The sequence below is a fragment of the Somniosus microcephalus genome, chromosome 10 (genome assembly GCF_052327205.1).
Source record: "Somniosus microcephalus isolate GS21.2 chromosome 10, FLI_Smic_1.0, whole genome shotgun sequence".
Classification (NCBI taxonomy): Eukaryota; Metazoa; Chordata; class Chondrichthyes; order Squaliformes; family Somniosidae; genus Somniosus; species Somniosus microcephalus.
In genome coordinates, this window is record NC_140996.1 from 232,390,350 (window position 1) to 232,407,865 (window position 17,516).

The 17,516-nt window shown below is 50.1% G+C and overlaps 1 protein-coding gene across 8 annotated transcripts in view; it reads right to left on the reverse strand.

Moving 5' to 3' along the window:
* The window catches only part of arap1 (ArfGAP with RhoGAP domain, ankyrin repeat and PH domain 1), a 295,009-nt gene that overhangs the window by 167,993 nt on the left and 109,500 nt on the right, over positions 1–17,516 (reverse strand). For all 8 annotated transcript variants that reach the window (XR_015079826.1, XM_085999757.1, XM_085999755.1 and 5 more), the window contains one exon: positions 5,366–5,508. Coding sequence is in view for 4 of the 8 variants with exons in the window: in XM_085999757.1 (XP_085855883.1) it covers positions 5,366–5,508 (143 nt within the window). In the remaining 4 variants the exon portion in view is untranslated. The remainder of the gene's footprint in view (positions 1–5,365; positions 5,509–17,516) is intronic.

Below are 17,516 nucleotides of genomic sequence, written 5' to 3' on the forward strand. Positions count from 1 at the left end.
CCAGAACTGGACGCAATACTCCAGCTGTGGCCAAACCACCGTTTCCAAGAATGTCACTGACCTCATCTCCTCTGGAGATCTTCCCCTCCCGCGGCCACCAACCTCATAGTTCCCCAACCCCGCACAGCCCGCTTCTACCTCCTTCCCAAGATCCACAAACAGGACTGCCCTGGTAGACCCATCGTTTCAGCCTGTTCTTGCCCCACGGAACTTATCTCTTCCTATCTCGACTCTATCTTTTCTCCCCTTGTCCAGTCTCTTCCCACCTACATCCGCGACTCTTCGGACGCCCTCCGCCACTTTAACAGTTTCCAGTTTCCTGGCCCCAACCGCTTCCTTTTCACCATGGACGTACAATCCCTCTACACCTCCATCCCCCACCCGGATGGCCTGAGGGCGCTCCGCTTCTTCCTTGAACAGAGGCCCGACCAGTCCCCATCCACCACCACCCTCCTCCGCCTGGCTGAACTTGTTCTCATATTGAACAACTTCTCCTTTAACTCCACTCATTTCCTCCAAATCAAAGGTGTTGCTATGGGTACCCGCATGGGTCCTAGCTATGCCTGCCTTTTCGTGGGATATGTGGAACACTCTTTGTTCCAGTCCTACTCGGGTCCCCTCCCTCACCTCTTTTTCCGGTACATTGATGACTGTATCGGTGCCGTCTCCTGCTCTCGCCCTGAACTAGAAAATTTCATTCACTTTGCCTCCAATTTCCACCCTTCCCTCACCTTCAAATGGTCCATCTCCGACTCTTCCCTTCCCTTCCTCGACTTCTCCATCTCCATCTCTGGGGATAGGTTATTGACCAATATTCACCACAAGCCCACAGACTCCCACAGCTACCTGGACAACACTTCCTCCCACCCCGCCTCCTGTAAGGACTCTATTACATTCTCCCAGTTTCTCAGTCTCTGCCACATCTGCTCCGATGATGCCACCTTCCACACCGGTGCTTCCGACATGTCTTCCTTGTTCCTCAACCGAGGATTCCCCTCTACCGTGGTTGAAACGGCCCTTGACCGTGTCCGTTCTATCTCCCGCACTTCTGCCCTCACCCCTGCCCCTCCCTCCCAGAACCACGATAGGGTTCCCCTTGTCCTCACCTTTCACCCCACCAGCCTCCACATTCAACAGATCATCCTCCGGCATTTCCGCCACCTCCAAAGTGATCCCACCACCAAACACATCTTCCCCTCACCTCCCCTTTCAGCATTCCGAAGGGACCTCTCCCTCCGAGACACCCTAGTCCACTCCTCTATCACCCCCAGCACCCCTTCCCCTTCGCCTGGCACCTTCCCGTGCAAGCGCAGGAGATGTAACACCTGCCCTTATACCTCCCCCCTTCCCACTGTCCAGGGCCCCAAACACCCCTTCCAGGTGAAACAGCGATTTACTTGTACTGCTTGCAATCTAGTATTACTGTATTCACTGCTCACGGCGTGGTCTCTACATTGGGGAGACCAAACGCAGATTGGGTGACCGCTTTGCGGAACACCTCCATTCAGTCTGTAAGGGTGACCCGAGCTTCCGGTCGCCTGTCATTTTAATTCACCGCCCCATTCCCACTCAGACCTCACCGTCCTTGGCCTCTTGCATTGTTCCACGGAAGCTCAACGTAAACTCGAGGAACAGCACCTCATCTTCCGATTAGGCACTTTACAGCCTTCCGGACTCAATATCGAGTTCAACAATTTCAGATCATAACCTCGGCACCTATTATATTTTTACTTATATTTTTTATCCACACCTTTGTTTTGTTTTCCCCGCCCCCTTTTTCTTTTTTTCTCTCTCCCACATGGCAGCTGTCTCCCATTCTGCCAGCGCATTTCACACCTAATCTGAGCCGTCTTTTGTCTCCACTAGTCCGATCACCATCTCGTCTGGTTTTGAATACCTCTTAATGTCTCTTCACTTCTCTTTTGTTCTCTCCCAGCCTGGCCTCTTAATCTATTTCATTCCCTGGGCCTCTTTAGTCTTGACAAATGGTTCACCCAAAACGTTGACTCTAATTTCTCTCCACGGATGTTGCCTGGCCTGCTGAGTTTTTCCAGCATTTTCTGTTGTTATTAGCGCTTTATAAAGGTTCAGCATAACATCTGTACTTTTGTACTCAATTCCTCTATTTATGAAGCCCAAGATCCCATATGCTTTGCTAACCACTCTCTCAATATGTCCTGCCACCTTCAGGGACCTATGCACATTAACTCCCAGGTCCCTCTGTCCCTACACACTTCTAGATTAGGAATGCCCCCGAGTCCCATCCCCATTCTGTGCGGGGTCGGGAATAGGCACTGGAGTAGATGGTAGCCACTATCCTGACGCGCACGTGAGGAAGAGTCAACTGGATGAGGTACCAGGTGTCAGCCGTGGCTCAGTGGGTGGCGCTCTCGCCTCTGAGTCGGAAGGTTGTGGGTTCAAGTCCCACTCCAGACACTTGAGCACAAAAATCTAGGCTGACACTCCCAGTGCTATACTGAGGGAGCGCTGCACTGTCGGAGGGGCTGTACTGAGGGAGTGCCGCACTGTCGGAGGGGTAGTACTGAGGGAGCGCCGCACTGTCGGAGTGGCAGTACTGAGGGAGCGCCGCACTGTCGGAGAGGCAGTACTGAGGGAGCCCCGCACTGTCGGAGGGGCAGTACTGAGGGAGCGCCGCACTGTCGGAGGGGCAGTACTGAGGGAGCGCCGCACTGTCGGAAGGGCAGTACTGAGGGAGTGCCGCACTGTCGGAGGGGCAGTACTGAGGGAGCGCTGCACTGTCGGAGGGTCAGTACTGAGGGCGCGCCGCACTGTCGGAGGGTCAGTACTGAGGGCGCGCCGCACTGTCGGAGGGTCAGTACTGAGGGAGCGCCGCACTGTCGGAGGGGCAGTACTGAGGGAGCGCCGCACTGTTGGAGGGGCAGTACTGAGGGAGCGCCGCACTGTCGGAGGGGCAGTACTGAGCGAGCGCCGCACTGTCGGAGGGTCCGTACTGAGGGAGTGCTGCACTGTCGGAGTTGCCGCCTTTCAGATGAGACGTTAAACCCAGGCCCCGACTGCTCGCTCAGGTAAAAATTTTCACGACGCTATTTCAAAGAAGAGCGGGGGGGGGGAGTTCTCCCCGGTGTCCTGGGGCCAATATTTATCCCTCAACCAACATCACTGAAAAAAAGTTATCTGGTCATCAACACATTGCTGTTTGTGGGAGCTTGCTGTGCACAAATTGGCTGCCGTGTTTCCTACATTACAACAGTGACTACACTTCAAAAGTACTTCATTGGCTGTAAAGCACTTTGACACGTCCTGAGGTCGTGAAACGCTGTAGAAATGCGAGTGCACACAGACACAGTGTGCTCATTGTCCTAAGACTTCTCAAAGAATAAAAATACTGCACAGCTTCCTTGTTCCGTCAGGCTGGATGACCTCGGAGAAGACAGACTCTCAACGACGGTTCCTCCTCTGGGAAGTTTCATGCGATAACGTGGCCTCAAGTCACATTCTAAATAAACACCTGTATGTGTAAATTAAAGGGTCGCAGCTTTCAATATAAAGAGAGAGTCTGGACAAACTGGATCTCACCCCACTCTACGGGGGGAGAAAACATGACATTTTATGTCACAATTCTGTCATGTTCAAGCGGGAGAGGTGTTGTGGTTCACCGTAGCCACAGCTTTCTCAGGAGAAAAAAGTCAAGCCGACCCACCCGCGCCCTATAATGTGGGAAGTGTGGAAGCCAATTTGCACACAGCAAGCTCCCACAAACATCAACTTGATAATGACCAGATCATCGGTTTTAGGGATGTTGGTTGAGGGATAAATATTGTCCAGGACACCGGGGATAACTCCCCCTGCTCTTTTTCAAAATAGGGCCATGGGATCTTTTACGTCTACCTGAGAGATCAGACGGGGCCACGGTTTAACGTCACATCCGAAAGACGGCACCTCCGACAGTGCAGAGTTCCCTCAATACTGCCCCTCCGACAGTGCGGCGCTCCCTCAGTACTGCCTCTCCGACAGTGCGGCGCTCCCTCAGTACTGCCCCTCCGACAGTGCGGGACTCCCTCAGTACTGCCCCTCCGACAGTGCGGGACTCCCTCAGTACTGCCCCTCCGACAGTGCGGCGCTCCCTCAGTACTGTCCCTCCGACAGTGCGGCGCTCCCTCAGTACTGCCCCTCCGACAGTGCGGCGCTCCCTCAGTACTGTCCCTCCGACAGTTCGGCGCTCCCTCAGTACTGCCCCTCCGACAGTGCGGCGCTCCCTCAGTACTGCCCCTCCGACAGTGCGGCGCTCCCTCAGTACTGCCCCTCCGACAGTGCGGCGCTCCCTCAGTACTGCCCCTCCGACAGTGCGGCGCTCCCTCAGTACTGTCCCTCCGACAGTGCGGCGCTCCCTCAGTACTGCCCCTCCGACAGTGCGGCGCTCCCTCAGTACTGCCCCTCCGACAGTGCGGCGCTCCCTCAGTACTGCCCCTCCGACAGTGCGGCGCTCCCTCAGTACTGCCCCTCCGACAGTGCGGCGCTCCCTCAGTACTGCCCCTCCGACAGTGCGGGACTCCCTCAGTACTGCCCCTCCGACAGTGCGGCACTCCCTCAGTACTGCCCCTCCGACAGTGCGGCACTCCCTCAGTACTGCCCCTTTGACAGTGCGGCACTCCCTCAGTACTGCTCCTCCGACAGTGCGGCGCTCCCTCAGTACTGCCCCTCCGACAGTGCAGCACTCCCTCAGTACTGCCCCTCCGACAGTGCGGGACTCCCTCAGTACTGCCCCTCCGACAGTGCAGCACTCCCTCAGTACTGCCCCTCCGACAGTGCGGCGCTCACTCAGTACTGCCCCTCCGACAGTGTGGCGCTCCCTCAGTACTGCCCCTCCGACAGTGCGGCGCTCCCTCAGTACTGCCCCTCCGACAGTGCGGCGCTCCCTCAGTACTGCCCCTCCGACAGTGCGGCGCTCCCTCGGTACTGCCCCTCCGACAGTGCGGGACTCCCTCAGTACTGCCCCTCCGACAGTGCGGCGCTCCCTCAGTACTGCCCCTCCGACAGTGCGACGCTCCCTCAGTACTGCCCCTCCGACAGTGCGGCGCTCCCTCAGTACTGCCCCTCCGACAGTGCGGCGCTCCCTCAGTACTGCCCTGGGTGTGTCAGCCTGGATTTTCTGCTCGAGCTGCTTGAGGGGCACTCGAACCCACAGTTTTCTAACTCAGCGGCGAGAGAGAGAGCTGCCCACTGAGCCACGGCTGACACAACTACCACTACACGATCGGAACTAGATGGACCTTGTTCTTTTTGCTTCCAGCAATTCCAACATAGCTCAGGATTAGGTCTGGAATCTCTACACACAAGCGCAGGCGCGCACAACCAAGAGAGGACGACAAACCGCCGTACTTACAATGGATCGACTGGCCAAAGGATTGTTTCGGCGGGAGGTCAAGGACACTGTGCGGCTGCACTGAGAGTTTGGTCCGCGGTGTGAGCGGGGGAGGGGTCCTGGGTTCCGTCTTACATTCATCCAAGATCGTTCTTTGTGTGGGACTGAAAGGCAGAAGGAAATAGGAAAGTTATACTTGCTAACAACTAAACCGGCAATTCAACATCACATCAACACTCCCAGGGCAGGTACAGCACGAGTTAGATACAGAGTAAAGCTCCCTCTACACTGTCCCCATCAAACACTCCCAGGACAGGTACAGCACGGGTTAGATACAGAGTAAAGCTCCCTCTACACTGTCCCATCAAACACTCCCAGGGCAGGTACAGCACGGGTTAGATACAGAGTAAAGCTCCCTCTACACTGTCCCATCAAACACTCCCAGGGCAGGTACAGCACGGGTTAGATACAGAGTAAAGCTCCCTGTACACTGTCCCATCAAACACTCCCAGGGTAGGTACAGCACGGGTTAGATACAGAGTAAAGCTCCCTCTACACTGTCCCATCAAACACTCCCAGGGCAGGTACAGCACGGGTTAGATACAGAGTAAAGCTCCCTCTACACTGTCCCAGGGCAGGTACAGCATGGTTTAGGTACAGAGTAAAGCTCCCTCTACACTGTCCCATCAAACACTCCATGGGCAGGTACAGCACGGGTTAGATACAGAGTAAAGCTCCCTCTACACTGTCCCATCAAACACTCCCAGGTCAGGTACAGCACGGGTTAGATGCAGAGTAAAGCTCCCTCTACACTGTCGCATCAAACACTCCCAGGGCAGGTACAGCACGGGTTAGATACAAAGTAAATCTCCCTCTACATTGTCCCATCAAACACTCCCAGGGCAGGTACAGCACGGGTTAGATACAGAGTAAAGCTCCCTCTACACTGTCCCATCAAACACTCCCAGGGCAGGTACAGCACGGGTTAGATACAGAGTAAAGCTCCCTCTACACTGTCCCATCAAACACTCCCAGGGCAGGTACAGCACGGATTAGATACAGAGTAAAGCTCCCTCTACATTGTCCCATCAAACACTCCCAGGGCAGGTACAGCACGGGTTAGATACAGAGTAAAGCTCTCTCTACACTGTCCCATCAAACACTCCCAGGGCAGGTACAGCACGGGTTAGATACAGAGTAAAGCTCCCTCTACACTGTCCCATCAAACACTCCCAGGGCAGGTACAGCACGGGTTAGATACAGAGTAAAGCTCCCTCTACACTGTCCCATCAAACACTCCCAGGGCAGGTACAGCACGGGTTAGATACAGAGTAAAGTTCCCTCTACACTGTCCCATCAAACACTCCCAGGGCAGGTACAGCACGGGTTAGATACAGAGCAAAGCTCCCTCTACACTGTCCCATCAAACACTCCCATGCAGGTACAGCACAGGTTAGATACAGAGTAAAGCTCTCTCTACACTGTCCCATCAAACACTCCCAGGGCAGGTACAGCACGGGTGAGATACAGAGTAAAGCTCCCTCTCCACTGTCCCATCAAACACTCCCAGGGCAGGTACAGCACGGGTTAGATGCAGAGTAAAGCTCCCTCTACACTGTCCCATCAAACACTCCCAGTGCAGGTACAGCACGGGTTAGATACAGAGTAAAGCTCCCTCTACACTGTCCCATCAAACACTCCCAGGGCAGGTACAGCACGGGTTAGATACAGAGTAAAGCTCCCTCTACACTGTCCCATCAAACACTCCCAGGACAGGTACAGCACGGGTTAGATACAGAGTAAAGCTCCCTCTACACTGTCCCATCAAACACTCCCAGGGCAGGTACAGCATGGGTTAGATACAGAGTAAAGCTCCCTCTACACTGTCCCATCAAACACTCCCAGGGCAGGTACAGCACGGGTTAGATACAGAGTAAAGCTCCCTCTACACTGTCCCATCAAACACTCCCAGGGCAGGTACAGCACGGGTTAGATACAGAGTAAAGCTCCCTCTAGACTGTCCCATCAAACACTCCCAGGGCAGGTACAGCACGGGTTAGATACAGAGTAAAGCTCCCTCTACACTGTCCCATCAAACACTCCCAGGGCAGGTACAGCACAGGTTAGATACAGAGTAAAGCTCCCTCTACACTGTCCCATCAAACACCCCCAGGGCAGGTACAGCACGGGTTAGATACAGAGTAAAGCTCCCTCTGCACTGTCCCATAGTGTTAGTTTCCAAAGGTGTGGGGTTCGGAGCTGAAGGCCTTCTTCAGCTTCCCCTGATTAGTGGGCACCGAGATGCCCCCCCCCCTCAGAGTACGGGAGCCCACTTGCCATACTTAAATGAGGTAAACTCACCCTGACCCCACATACTTTGGCATTGAGCAGATTGGGCATGTTACTGGACTAACAATTGGGAGAGCGCGAGTTCAAATCCCACCATGGCAGATTGAGAATTTGAATTAAAAATGGAAATGAATCCAATTCTGGTTTTAGGAAGGGTGTGAAGGCCGTCGAGAGGATGCAAAAACGATTTACTAGAATGGTTCCAGGGATGAGGGACTTCAGTTACGTGGATAGACTGGAGAAGCTGGGGCTGTTCTCCTTGGAGCAGAGAAGGTTGAGAGGAGATTTGATAGAGGTGTTCAAAATCATGAGGGGTCTGGACAGAGTAGAGAGAGAGAAACTGTTCCCATTGGTGGAAGGGTCGAGAACCAGAGGACACAGATTTAAGGTGATTGGCAGAAGAACCAAAGGCGACCTGAGGAAAAACTTTTTTACACAGCGAGTGGTTAGGATCTGGAATGCACTGCCTGAAAGGGTGGTGGAGGCAGACTCAATCGTGGCTTTCAAAACGGAGTTGGATAAGTACCTGAAGGAAAAAAATTTGCAGGGCTACAGGGAAAGGGCGGGGGAGTGGGACTGGCTGAAGTGCTCTTGCAGAGAGCCAGCACGGGCTCGACAGGCCGAATGGCCTCCTTCTGTGCTGTAACCATTCTATGATTCTATGAAAAGCTGGCCTCAGTAACAGTGACCGCGAAGCTGTCGGATTGTCGTTAATGTCCTTTAGGGGAGGAAACCTGCCGTCCTGACCCGGTCTGGGCCTACACGTGACTCCAGTCCCCACACCCAACGTGGTTTGCTCTTAACTGCCCTCGGAGGTGGTCCTAGCAAACCTCTCAATCGTATCAAACCGCTAAGAAGTGGTTCAAGAAGGCGGTTCCCCACCCCCTTCTCAAAGTCTACGAGGCAACAAACACCAGGCTTGCCAGCGACACCCACGTCCCGAAAATAAATCTCGGGTGTCAGTGGCAATCTGGAACCACGCCCGAGATTAATCTGTGAACAGCAAGTGTTTTATTTAAAGTCAATAAAACTGAAAGGGGGGTGGGTTTCCAAGGACACCAGAAATTGACTACTTCCCTTTCCTCCCTCTTTAACTAATAAGAAGCACGGCCAACGCGCCAGTGACAATTATGAGCTTACCACGAATGTCAAATACTCCAGAATAATGTCCACAAAACTAATTCCCCTTTCTATTTATTTGACTTTGACTTCCCCGTCAGTCTCTCCTCACTGCCGAGAGAATGGAACGCACAAACATCGTTCACCTCAAAATGCCACTCTTTCCCCATCACCGACTCGACCCACCCATTTAATTTTGCGTAAACATTCTTTGACCCCCCTAAAGAAAATGAAATAAAATGTTAACCTTTTATAAAAAGGTCTACAGCTGTCGAAGGGAGAGGCCCAGCTCCAGGGAAAGTGTATCTGCCTCTCTAACAATAATCATGAAGAACCACCGAGTTGTGGTTCTGACTTTGTTTGATTGAATACTGAACTCCAAAAAGTCTGCAGCGAGTATATGGGTAGGGCAATGCAGTTATGTTGTTACTTCACTAGAAATCTAGAGGCCTGGTCTGATAATCCAGAGAACAGCAAGTTCAAATCCCACCATGGAACTCCGAGAATTTGAATTCAAATTAAAAAATAAATAAATCTGGAAATAAAATCTGCTCTCAGTAAAAGTGATCGTGAAGCTGTCGGATTGTCGGAAAAACCCAACTGGTTCACTGATGTCCCTTTAGGGAAGGGAACCTGCCGTCCTTACCCGGTCTGGGCCTCCAGGTGAAGATCTCTCGCTTCACAATTCCTATGTCGCTCGATCCTGGCGTTCTATACTTAGCAACATCGTGTGGGAGGACCTTCACCACACGGACCGCGGCAGTTCAAACAGAAAGACCACCTCGATCGTCTCAGGGCAACCAGGGATGGGCAATAAACATCAGCGTTGCCAGAGACGCCCCCATCCCGAGAATGAATGAATTATCAAGAAGGCAAGCTTGGATACTGGAAAGTGTGAGGTTATGCACTTTGGCAGGAAAAATCGTAGAGCAAGTTATTATCTTAATGGCAAGAAACTGGAAAGTACTGAAGTACAAAGGGATCTGGGGGTCCTGGTGTACGAAACTCAAAAGGTTAGTATGCAGGTGCAGCAAGTGGTTAAGAAGGCCAATGGAATGTTGGCTTTCATTGCTAGGGGGATAGAATATAAAAATAGGGAGGTATTGCTTCAGTTGTACAAGGTATTGGTGAGACCGCACCTGGAATACTGCGTACAGTTTTGGTGTCCATACTTAAGAAAGGACATACTTGCTCTCGAGTCAGTACAAAGAAGGTTCACTCGGTTAATCCCGGGGATGAGGGGATGGACATATGAGGAGAGGTTGAGTAGATTGAGACTCTACTCATTGGAGTTCAGAAGAATGAGAGGCGATCTTATTGAAACATACAAGATTGTGAAGGGGTTGGATCGGGTGGATGCGGGGAGGATGTTCCCGATGATGGGTGAAACTAGAACTACTAGGGGGCATTGTCTTAGAATAAGGGGCTGCTCTTTCAAGACTGAGATGAGGAGGAACTACTTCACTCAGAGGGTGGTAGGTCCATGGAATATGCTGCCCCAAAAAGCTGTAGAAGCTACATCATTACATAAATTTAAAACAGAAATAGACAGTTTTCTAGAAGTAAAGGAATTAAGGGTTACGGGGAGCGGGCAGGAATTTGGACATGAGTCTAGGTTCGGATCGGTCATGGCCCGGTGGGTAGCGGAGCTGGCCCAGGGGCCGTGTAGCCTGATCCTGCTCCTATTTCGTGTGACTAATTCTGTTAGATTCAGGAGATGGTTCTGTGATAGTGGATTGGCGGTTAGGATCAGATCAGCCATGATCTTATTGAATGGCGGAGCAGGCTCGAGGGGCCGATTGGCCTACTCCTGCTCCTATTTCTTATGTTCTTATGTTCTTAAGCTCACATGGTTCAAGGTAGGTTTTCAAACGGGGTGCCCCTGGTTCGAAATCCCCCACCAACCACTAAACATTTTTACACAAAGAATCTCTCTCCTCCAATAGCTCGTGGATGTTTGGTCAATTGAAATTTTCAAGACAGAGATTGACAAGATCTTTGTTGGGTAAGGGTATCAAGCGTTATGGAGCTAAGGCAGGTAAATGAGTTTGAGGAACAGATCAGCCATGATCCGACTGAACAACAGAACAACAACAATAACTTGCATTTATACAGCGCCTTTAACGTAGTAAAATGTCCCAAGGTTCTTCACAGGAGCGATTATCAAACAGTGGTCATCAATGACCTTCCCTCCATCATAAGGTCAGAAGTGGGGATGTTCGCTGATGATTGCACACTGTTCAGCACCATTCGAGACTCGTCAGATACTGACGCAGTTCGTGTCCATATGCAGCAAGACCTGGACAACATTCAGACTTGGGCTGACAAGTGGCAAGTAACATTCGCACCACACAAGTGCCAGACAATGACCATCTCCAACAAGCGAGACTCTAACCATCTCCCCTTGACATTCAATGGCATTACCATCGCTGAATCACCCACTACAGGTAGACTACCCTTTATCCGAACTTCCGAAAACCGAAATCGTTCAGCGTAAGTCGTGCGCACGACCCCGACCCCCGCCGACCCCCACCCCGACCCCCCGCCGACCCCGACCCCCGCCGACCCCCGACCCCCGCCCCCTTTCGGATAAGATATAGTGTACCAGCCTTTATCCGCACATCCGAAAACAGAAAACCTCTGAAAGCCGAAAGTGGCGCAAAACATGACCCACGCAGGTGTTATGCTGCTCCGTTTGATTGTTGCTGCTCTCTGATATTTGCTGCTCTCTTTGATATTTGCTGCTCTCTTTGATATTTGCTGCTCTATTTATTTATCCCACTCAGGTATTCATAAGGTCCGCCGACCCCCACCCTTTCGGATAAGGGATAGTGTATCCTTTATCCGCACTCCCGAAAACCGAATTAATCTGAAAACCGAAGTGTTTTCGCTCAGCGTAAGTCGTGCGCACGACCCCGACCCCCGCCGACCCCCCGCCGACCCCCACCCCCGACCACGACCCCCCACCGACCCCCACCCCCCGCCGACCCCCACCCTTTCGGATAAGGGATAGTGTATCCTTTATCCGCACTCCCGAAAACCGAATTACTCTGAAAACCGAAGTGTTTTCGCTCACCTTCCGAAATCCGAAATTTTCCGAAAACCGAAACACGGCTGGTCCCGAGGTTTTCGGATAAAGGATAGTCTACCTGTATCAACATCCTGGGGGTTACCATTGATCAGAAACTGAGCTGGACCAGCCATATAAATACTGTGGCTACAAGAGCAGGCCAGAGGCTGGGAATTCTGCGGCGAGTGTCTCACCTCCTGACTCCCCAAAGCCTTTCCACCATCTACAAGGCACAAGTCAGAAGTGTGATGGAATACTCTCCACTTGCCTGGATGAGTGCAGCTCCAACAACACTCAAGAAGCTCGACACCATTCAGGATAAAGCAGCCCGCTTGATTGGCACTCCTTCCACCACCTTCAACATTCACTCCCTCCACCACCGGCGCACTGTGGCTGCAGTGTGTACCATCTACAAGATGCACTGCAGCAACTCGCCAAGGCTTCTTCGGCAGCACCTCCCAAACCCGCGACCTCTACCACTTAGAAGGACAAGGGCAGCAGATGCATGGGAACATCACCACCTACAAGTTCCCCTCCAAGCCACACACCATCCTGACTTGGACCTGTATCGCCGTTCCTTCACTGTCGCTGGGCCAAAATCCAGGAACTCCCTTCCTAACAGCATTGTGGGTGTACCTACACCATATGGACTGCAGCGGTTCAAGAAGGCGGCTCACCACCATCTTCTCAAGGGCAATTAGGGATGGGCACTAAATGCAGGCCTAGCCAGCGACGCCCACATCCCATCAATGAATTAAAAAAAAAAATTTTTAATTTGACACCGAGCCACATAAGGAGATATTAGGGCAGATGACCAAAGAGGTCGGTTTTAAGGAGGGTCTTAAAGAGGGAGAGAGAGGCGGAGAAGTTTAGGGAGGGAATTCCAGAGCTTAGGGCCCAGGCAGCTGAAGGCACGGCCGCCAATGGTGGAGCGATTAAAACCGGAGATGCACAAGAGGCCAGAGATCTCGGAGGGTTGTGGGACTGGAGGAGGTTACAGAGATAGGGAGAGGGACGAGGCCATGGAGAGATTTGAAAACAAGGATGAGAATTTTAAAATCGAGGCGTTGCCGGACCGGGAGCCAGTGTAGGTCAGCGAGCCCAGGGGGTGATGGGTGAACGGGACTCGAGGGGCTGAATGGCCCTACTGTTCCTTTGAGCTTGGAACTTACTGGTCGACACATCTGCTAAAGGGGTTCTAACAGTGCTTGGAATTCAGCAGAAGCCTTGTGAAGATGACTGAACCCTTCCCACAAAGAAAAGCCAACATCCCTCACAGGAATTATACACTTCTGGCTCTTGGCCACAGCAGAGGTTAATAATTCCCCTCAAGGGCAGCCAGCTAGCAACTAAAACATTTGCTTAACAGATAAAATCAGCGAGTTGGCCAATCTTTCCTTATTCACACAGCCTCTCAACTGAAACAGGAGCAACGGCAAACATTGAACCAGAATGGGTTGTACACCCCTGTGGTAAACCACTGTTATCGTTCACAACCGTTCACTATTGTTACACTGTTGTTATCACTGTTTACACTGTTGTTATCACTACACAAGGTTGGTATATCAACCCCAGTACTGGGATATCTGTTGGTGTCCCTTTTTAGAAAGGCCTCAGCACCTCCCAAAGCGCTTTACAGCCAATGGAGTACCTTTGAAGTGTAGTCACTGTGGTAATGCTGAATCGTTGAGAATATTCAAGGCTGAGATCGATAGATTTTTGGACTCTCGGGGAATCGAGGGATATGGGGATCAGGCGGGAAAGTGGAGTTGAGGTCAAAGATCAGCCATGATCTTACCGAATGGTGGAGCAGGCTCAAGGGGCCGAATGGCCTATTCCTGCTCTTAATTCTTATTTTCTTATTCAATGAAAATGGGATGAAAAATCATTTTTTTAAATTCTCCTCTGATTTTTCTCTCTGGTTTTTGCTCGCTGCAGCGTCCAGGAGGTTAATGTTTAATTCCTGGAGACTCCAGGGCAGTCCTGGAGGGTTACTGGTAAACTCAAGACTCCCTTTCTGTCCAGCTCACAATCCAAGGCTCAACTTAAGGGCCTTCTTCAACCCCCAAAGAACTGCTCCGAAGGTGGGCCATCAGGCGAGTGTCAGGAGAGAGAGTCACTGGGCAATCAGGCCAAGGCTGGGGGGGGGGAAACAGGGAAGTTGGGTAGAACATTTTCTGCCACCGAGTTGCTGATAAATGAGCAGATGCGATTACACTGCAGGCATCAGTGTGAATGGGCGAGAGAGAGAGAGAGAGATAAAAGCGGAAACAAATCAGACCCAAATAACTACCGCGGCATCTGTGTCAACAGTTGTCTAGGGAAGTTATTCTGCAGTATTCTAAATAGTAGATTACTTGATTTTCTTAACAAACATAATATCCTCAGAAAAAACCAAATAGGCTTTCTTCCAAAACACCGCACCGCCGACCATATCTATACCCTTCACACCCTCATTGAAAAACATATACACCAAACAAAAAATGGGAAAATATTCGCCTGTTTCATCGACTTCAAGAAAGCCTTTGACTCTATATGGCACGAAGGGCTCTATTATAAACTTCTTCAATGTGGAATAGGGGGCAAAGTCTATGACCTTATTAAATCAATGTATCTGAAAAACAAATGCGGGGTCAAAATTGGAGACAAACGCACCGATTTCTTCACCCAGAGAAGAGGCGTCCGGCAGGGCTGCAATTTGAGCCCGACCCTGTTCAACATATACATAAATGAATTAGCAGACATGCTGGAGCAAAGCGAGTCACCAGGTCTCCGTCTCCTAGATGGAGAAGTGAAATCCCTGTTCTATGCGGACGACCTGGTTCTGCTGTCTCCCACAGAACAGGGATTACAGCAACAACTAGACCTACTCGACAAATACTGCCAAAATTGGGCTCTAACAGTAAATCTAAAGAAAACCAACATCATGATTTTTCAAAAAAGGCCCAGATGTCAGGAAAACAAATACCAGTTTACCCTCAGTGATACCACTATAGGACACACTATGAGCTACACCTACCTTGGTCTAACTATTACAGCATCAGGGAGCTTCAGCATAGCAGTGAATGCACTAAAAGAAAAAGCCCGAAGAGCCCTATATGCAATAAAAAGAAAATTCTACAACATCCAAATCCCAATCAAAATCTGGCTCAAAATATTTGACAGCATAATCCTGCCCATTGCACTGTACGGTAGTGAAGTATGGGGCCCGCTAAATCACCAAAGCTACACTAAATGGGAAAAACATACAATAGAAGCCCTACATGCAGAATTCTGCCGAAGCATCCTTCGCACCCAAAGGAAAACGCCAACAAATGCATGCAGAGCCGAACTAGGCAGATACCCACTGATAATAAACATCCAAAAACGAGCACTAAACTTCCTAAATCACCTCAAATCTAGCTCCCCAGACACCCTTCATTTCAAAGCCTTTCAGACCCAAGAGCTAAACCCAGAAAAGAGTCCCCTGAGTCAGCTGCTACGGAAACTAAGTACTCAGCCGGACCCTGACCAGCCCCAGACCAACACAGCCGCCCAAACACCAATCCGAGTGAACCAAATCATTAAAAAATGCAAAGAAACCTACCTGGAACATTGGAACAAAATAACCGAAAGCCAAAGCAGATTAGAATGTTACCGGGCCCTAAAAAGAGAATATAAACTGGCAGACTACCTCACGACCATCAGAGACACAAAACAGAGACAGACCCTCACCAGGTACAGACTAAGCGACCACCAACTGGAAATTGAAAAAGGCAGATACAAGAAATCCTGGCAGCCTAGAGAGAATAGAATATGCGATCAATGTCTGGCTGGCGAGGTTGAAACAGAAATGCATTTCCTCCTAAAATGCGAAAAATTCAACACATCAAGAAACATATTATTCAACAAGCTAAGCCAAACAACCCCAGATTTCAAGGAATTGGATGATCTGTCAAAATTGAGATTAGTCCTAGGAGAAGGAGACAGACCATACCTTGGGGCCAAATATGTAACAACATGTCACAACCTGAGGACTGTTTAAAATTAAGACTGTTTAAAATTAATATTGAACGTACCAAATGAAGTACAAAGACTGTTTAAAATTAATACTGTTTAAAAGTAATATTGTATGTACCCAACAAATGTCAAATCGATTGACACCTACAGAATGTTGGAAAACTGTACCTTTTTGCTATGTAAGCTTTGGCAATATGGTTCTCTGTAAACTTTCATGCCAATAAAGCATTTTAATTGGAATTGGAATTGGATAGAGAGATAGACAGAGAGAGATACACAGAGAGAGAGCGAGAGAGAGAGAGATAGATAGACAGAGAGAGATACACAGAGAGAGAGAGACACAGAGAGAGACAAAGAGAGACAGAGAGAGATAGACAGAGAGAGATACACAGAGAGAGATAGACAGAGAGAGAGACAGAGAGACAGAGAGACAGAGACAGAGAGAGACAGAGAGGTAGAGAGAGAGAGAGAGAGAGAGAGACAGAGAGAGACCGAGAGAGAGACAGAGAGAGAGAGAGACAGAGAGAGACAGACAGACAGAGACAGAGAGGGAGAGACAGAGACAGAGAGAGAGAGAGACAGAGAGCGAGAGAGACAGAGAGAGAGAGAGACAGAGAGAGAGAGAGACAGAGAGAGACAGAGAGAGACCGAGAGAGACCGAGAGAGAGAGAGAGAGAGAGAGAGACAGACAGAGACAGAGAGGGAGAGACAGAGAGAGAGACAGAGACAGAGACAGAGAGAGAGAGACAGAGAGAGAGAGACATACAGATGGGCCCCAGACAGTGGAGATAAATTCATCACAGCACTAAATTCACCTGATCTCACAAGTAAAATTTCAAAATTTAAAGAAAATCTATATGAGATCACCAGAGATGGTGTAAACATGGCCATAGAGGATATAAATATGATCTTCCATGAGGCAGCTGTAAAAGCCGACCTCGTGAAACAGAAGAGGAAGCGTCACAAAAGACAAAATAAAAATAAGAAATGGTTTGACCACGAATGCAAAAATGCCAGAAAAGACCTGAGAAAAATATCAAACCAAAAGCATCGCCAACCAAACAATCCGGACCTACGTACTAGATACAATGAAACCCTCAAAAGATATAAACACACCATTAGGAACAAAACACAAAACTATACCCACAAAATACTCGAAGAAATTGAAAACTCCACCAATCCAAAACAATTCTGGGAAATGTGGAATAACCTGAGTACAACACAATTGCAAGCATTACCAATCCAAGATGGCGACATCTGGAGAACACATTTTGAAAACCTCTACAAAGACATCCCAATAAACGAAACAAACCCAAGTCAACATCAGGTCACAGAAAAACTCCACACATTAGAAGCAACAATTAAAGACAACCAAAACCCTCTAGACTCCCCAATCACATGGAAAGAACTGGCCACAAAAACAAAATCTCTCCACCTAAAGAAAGCCTGTGGCCCAGACAACATCAAAAATGAAATGCTCAAGTTCAGCAATATGGAGATGCAGGGTGCGGTACTCAAATTATTCAACATCATATTACGTTCAGGCTGTTTTCCCGATATCTGGTGCCAAGGACTAATCTCCCCCATATATAAAAGTGGAAACAAATCAGACCCAAATAACTACCGCGGCATCTG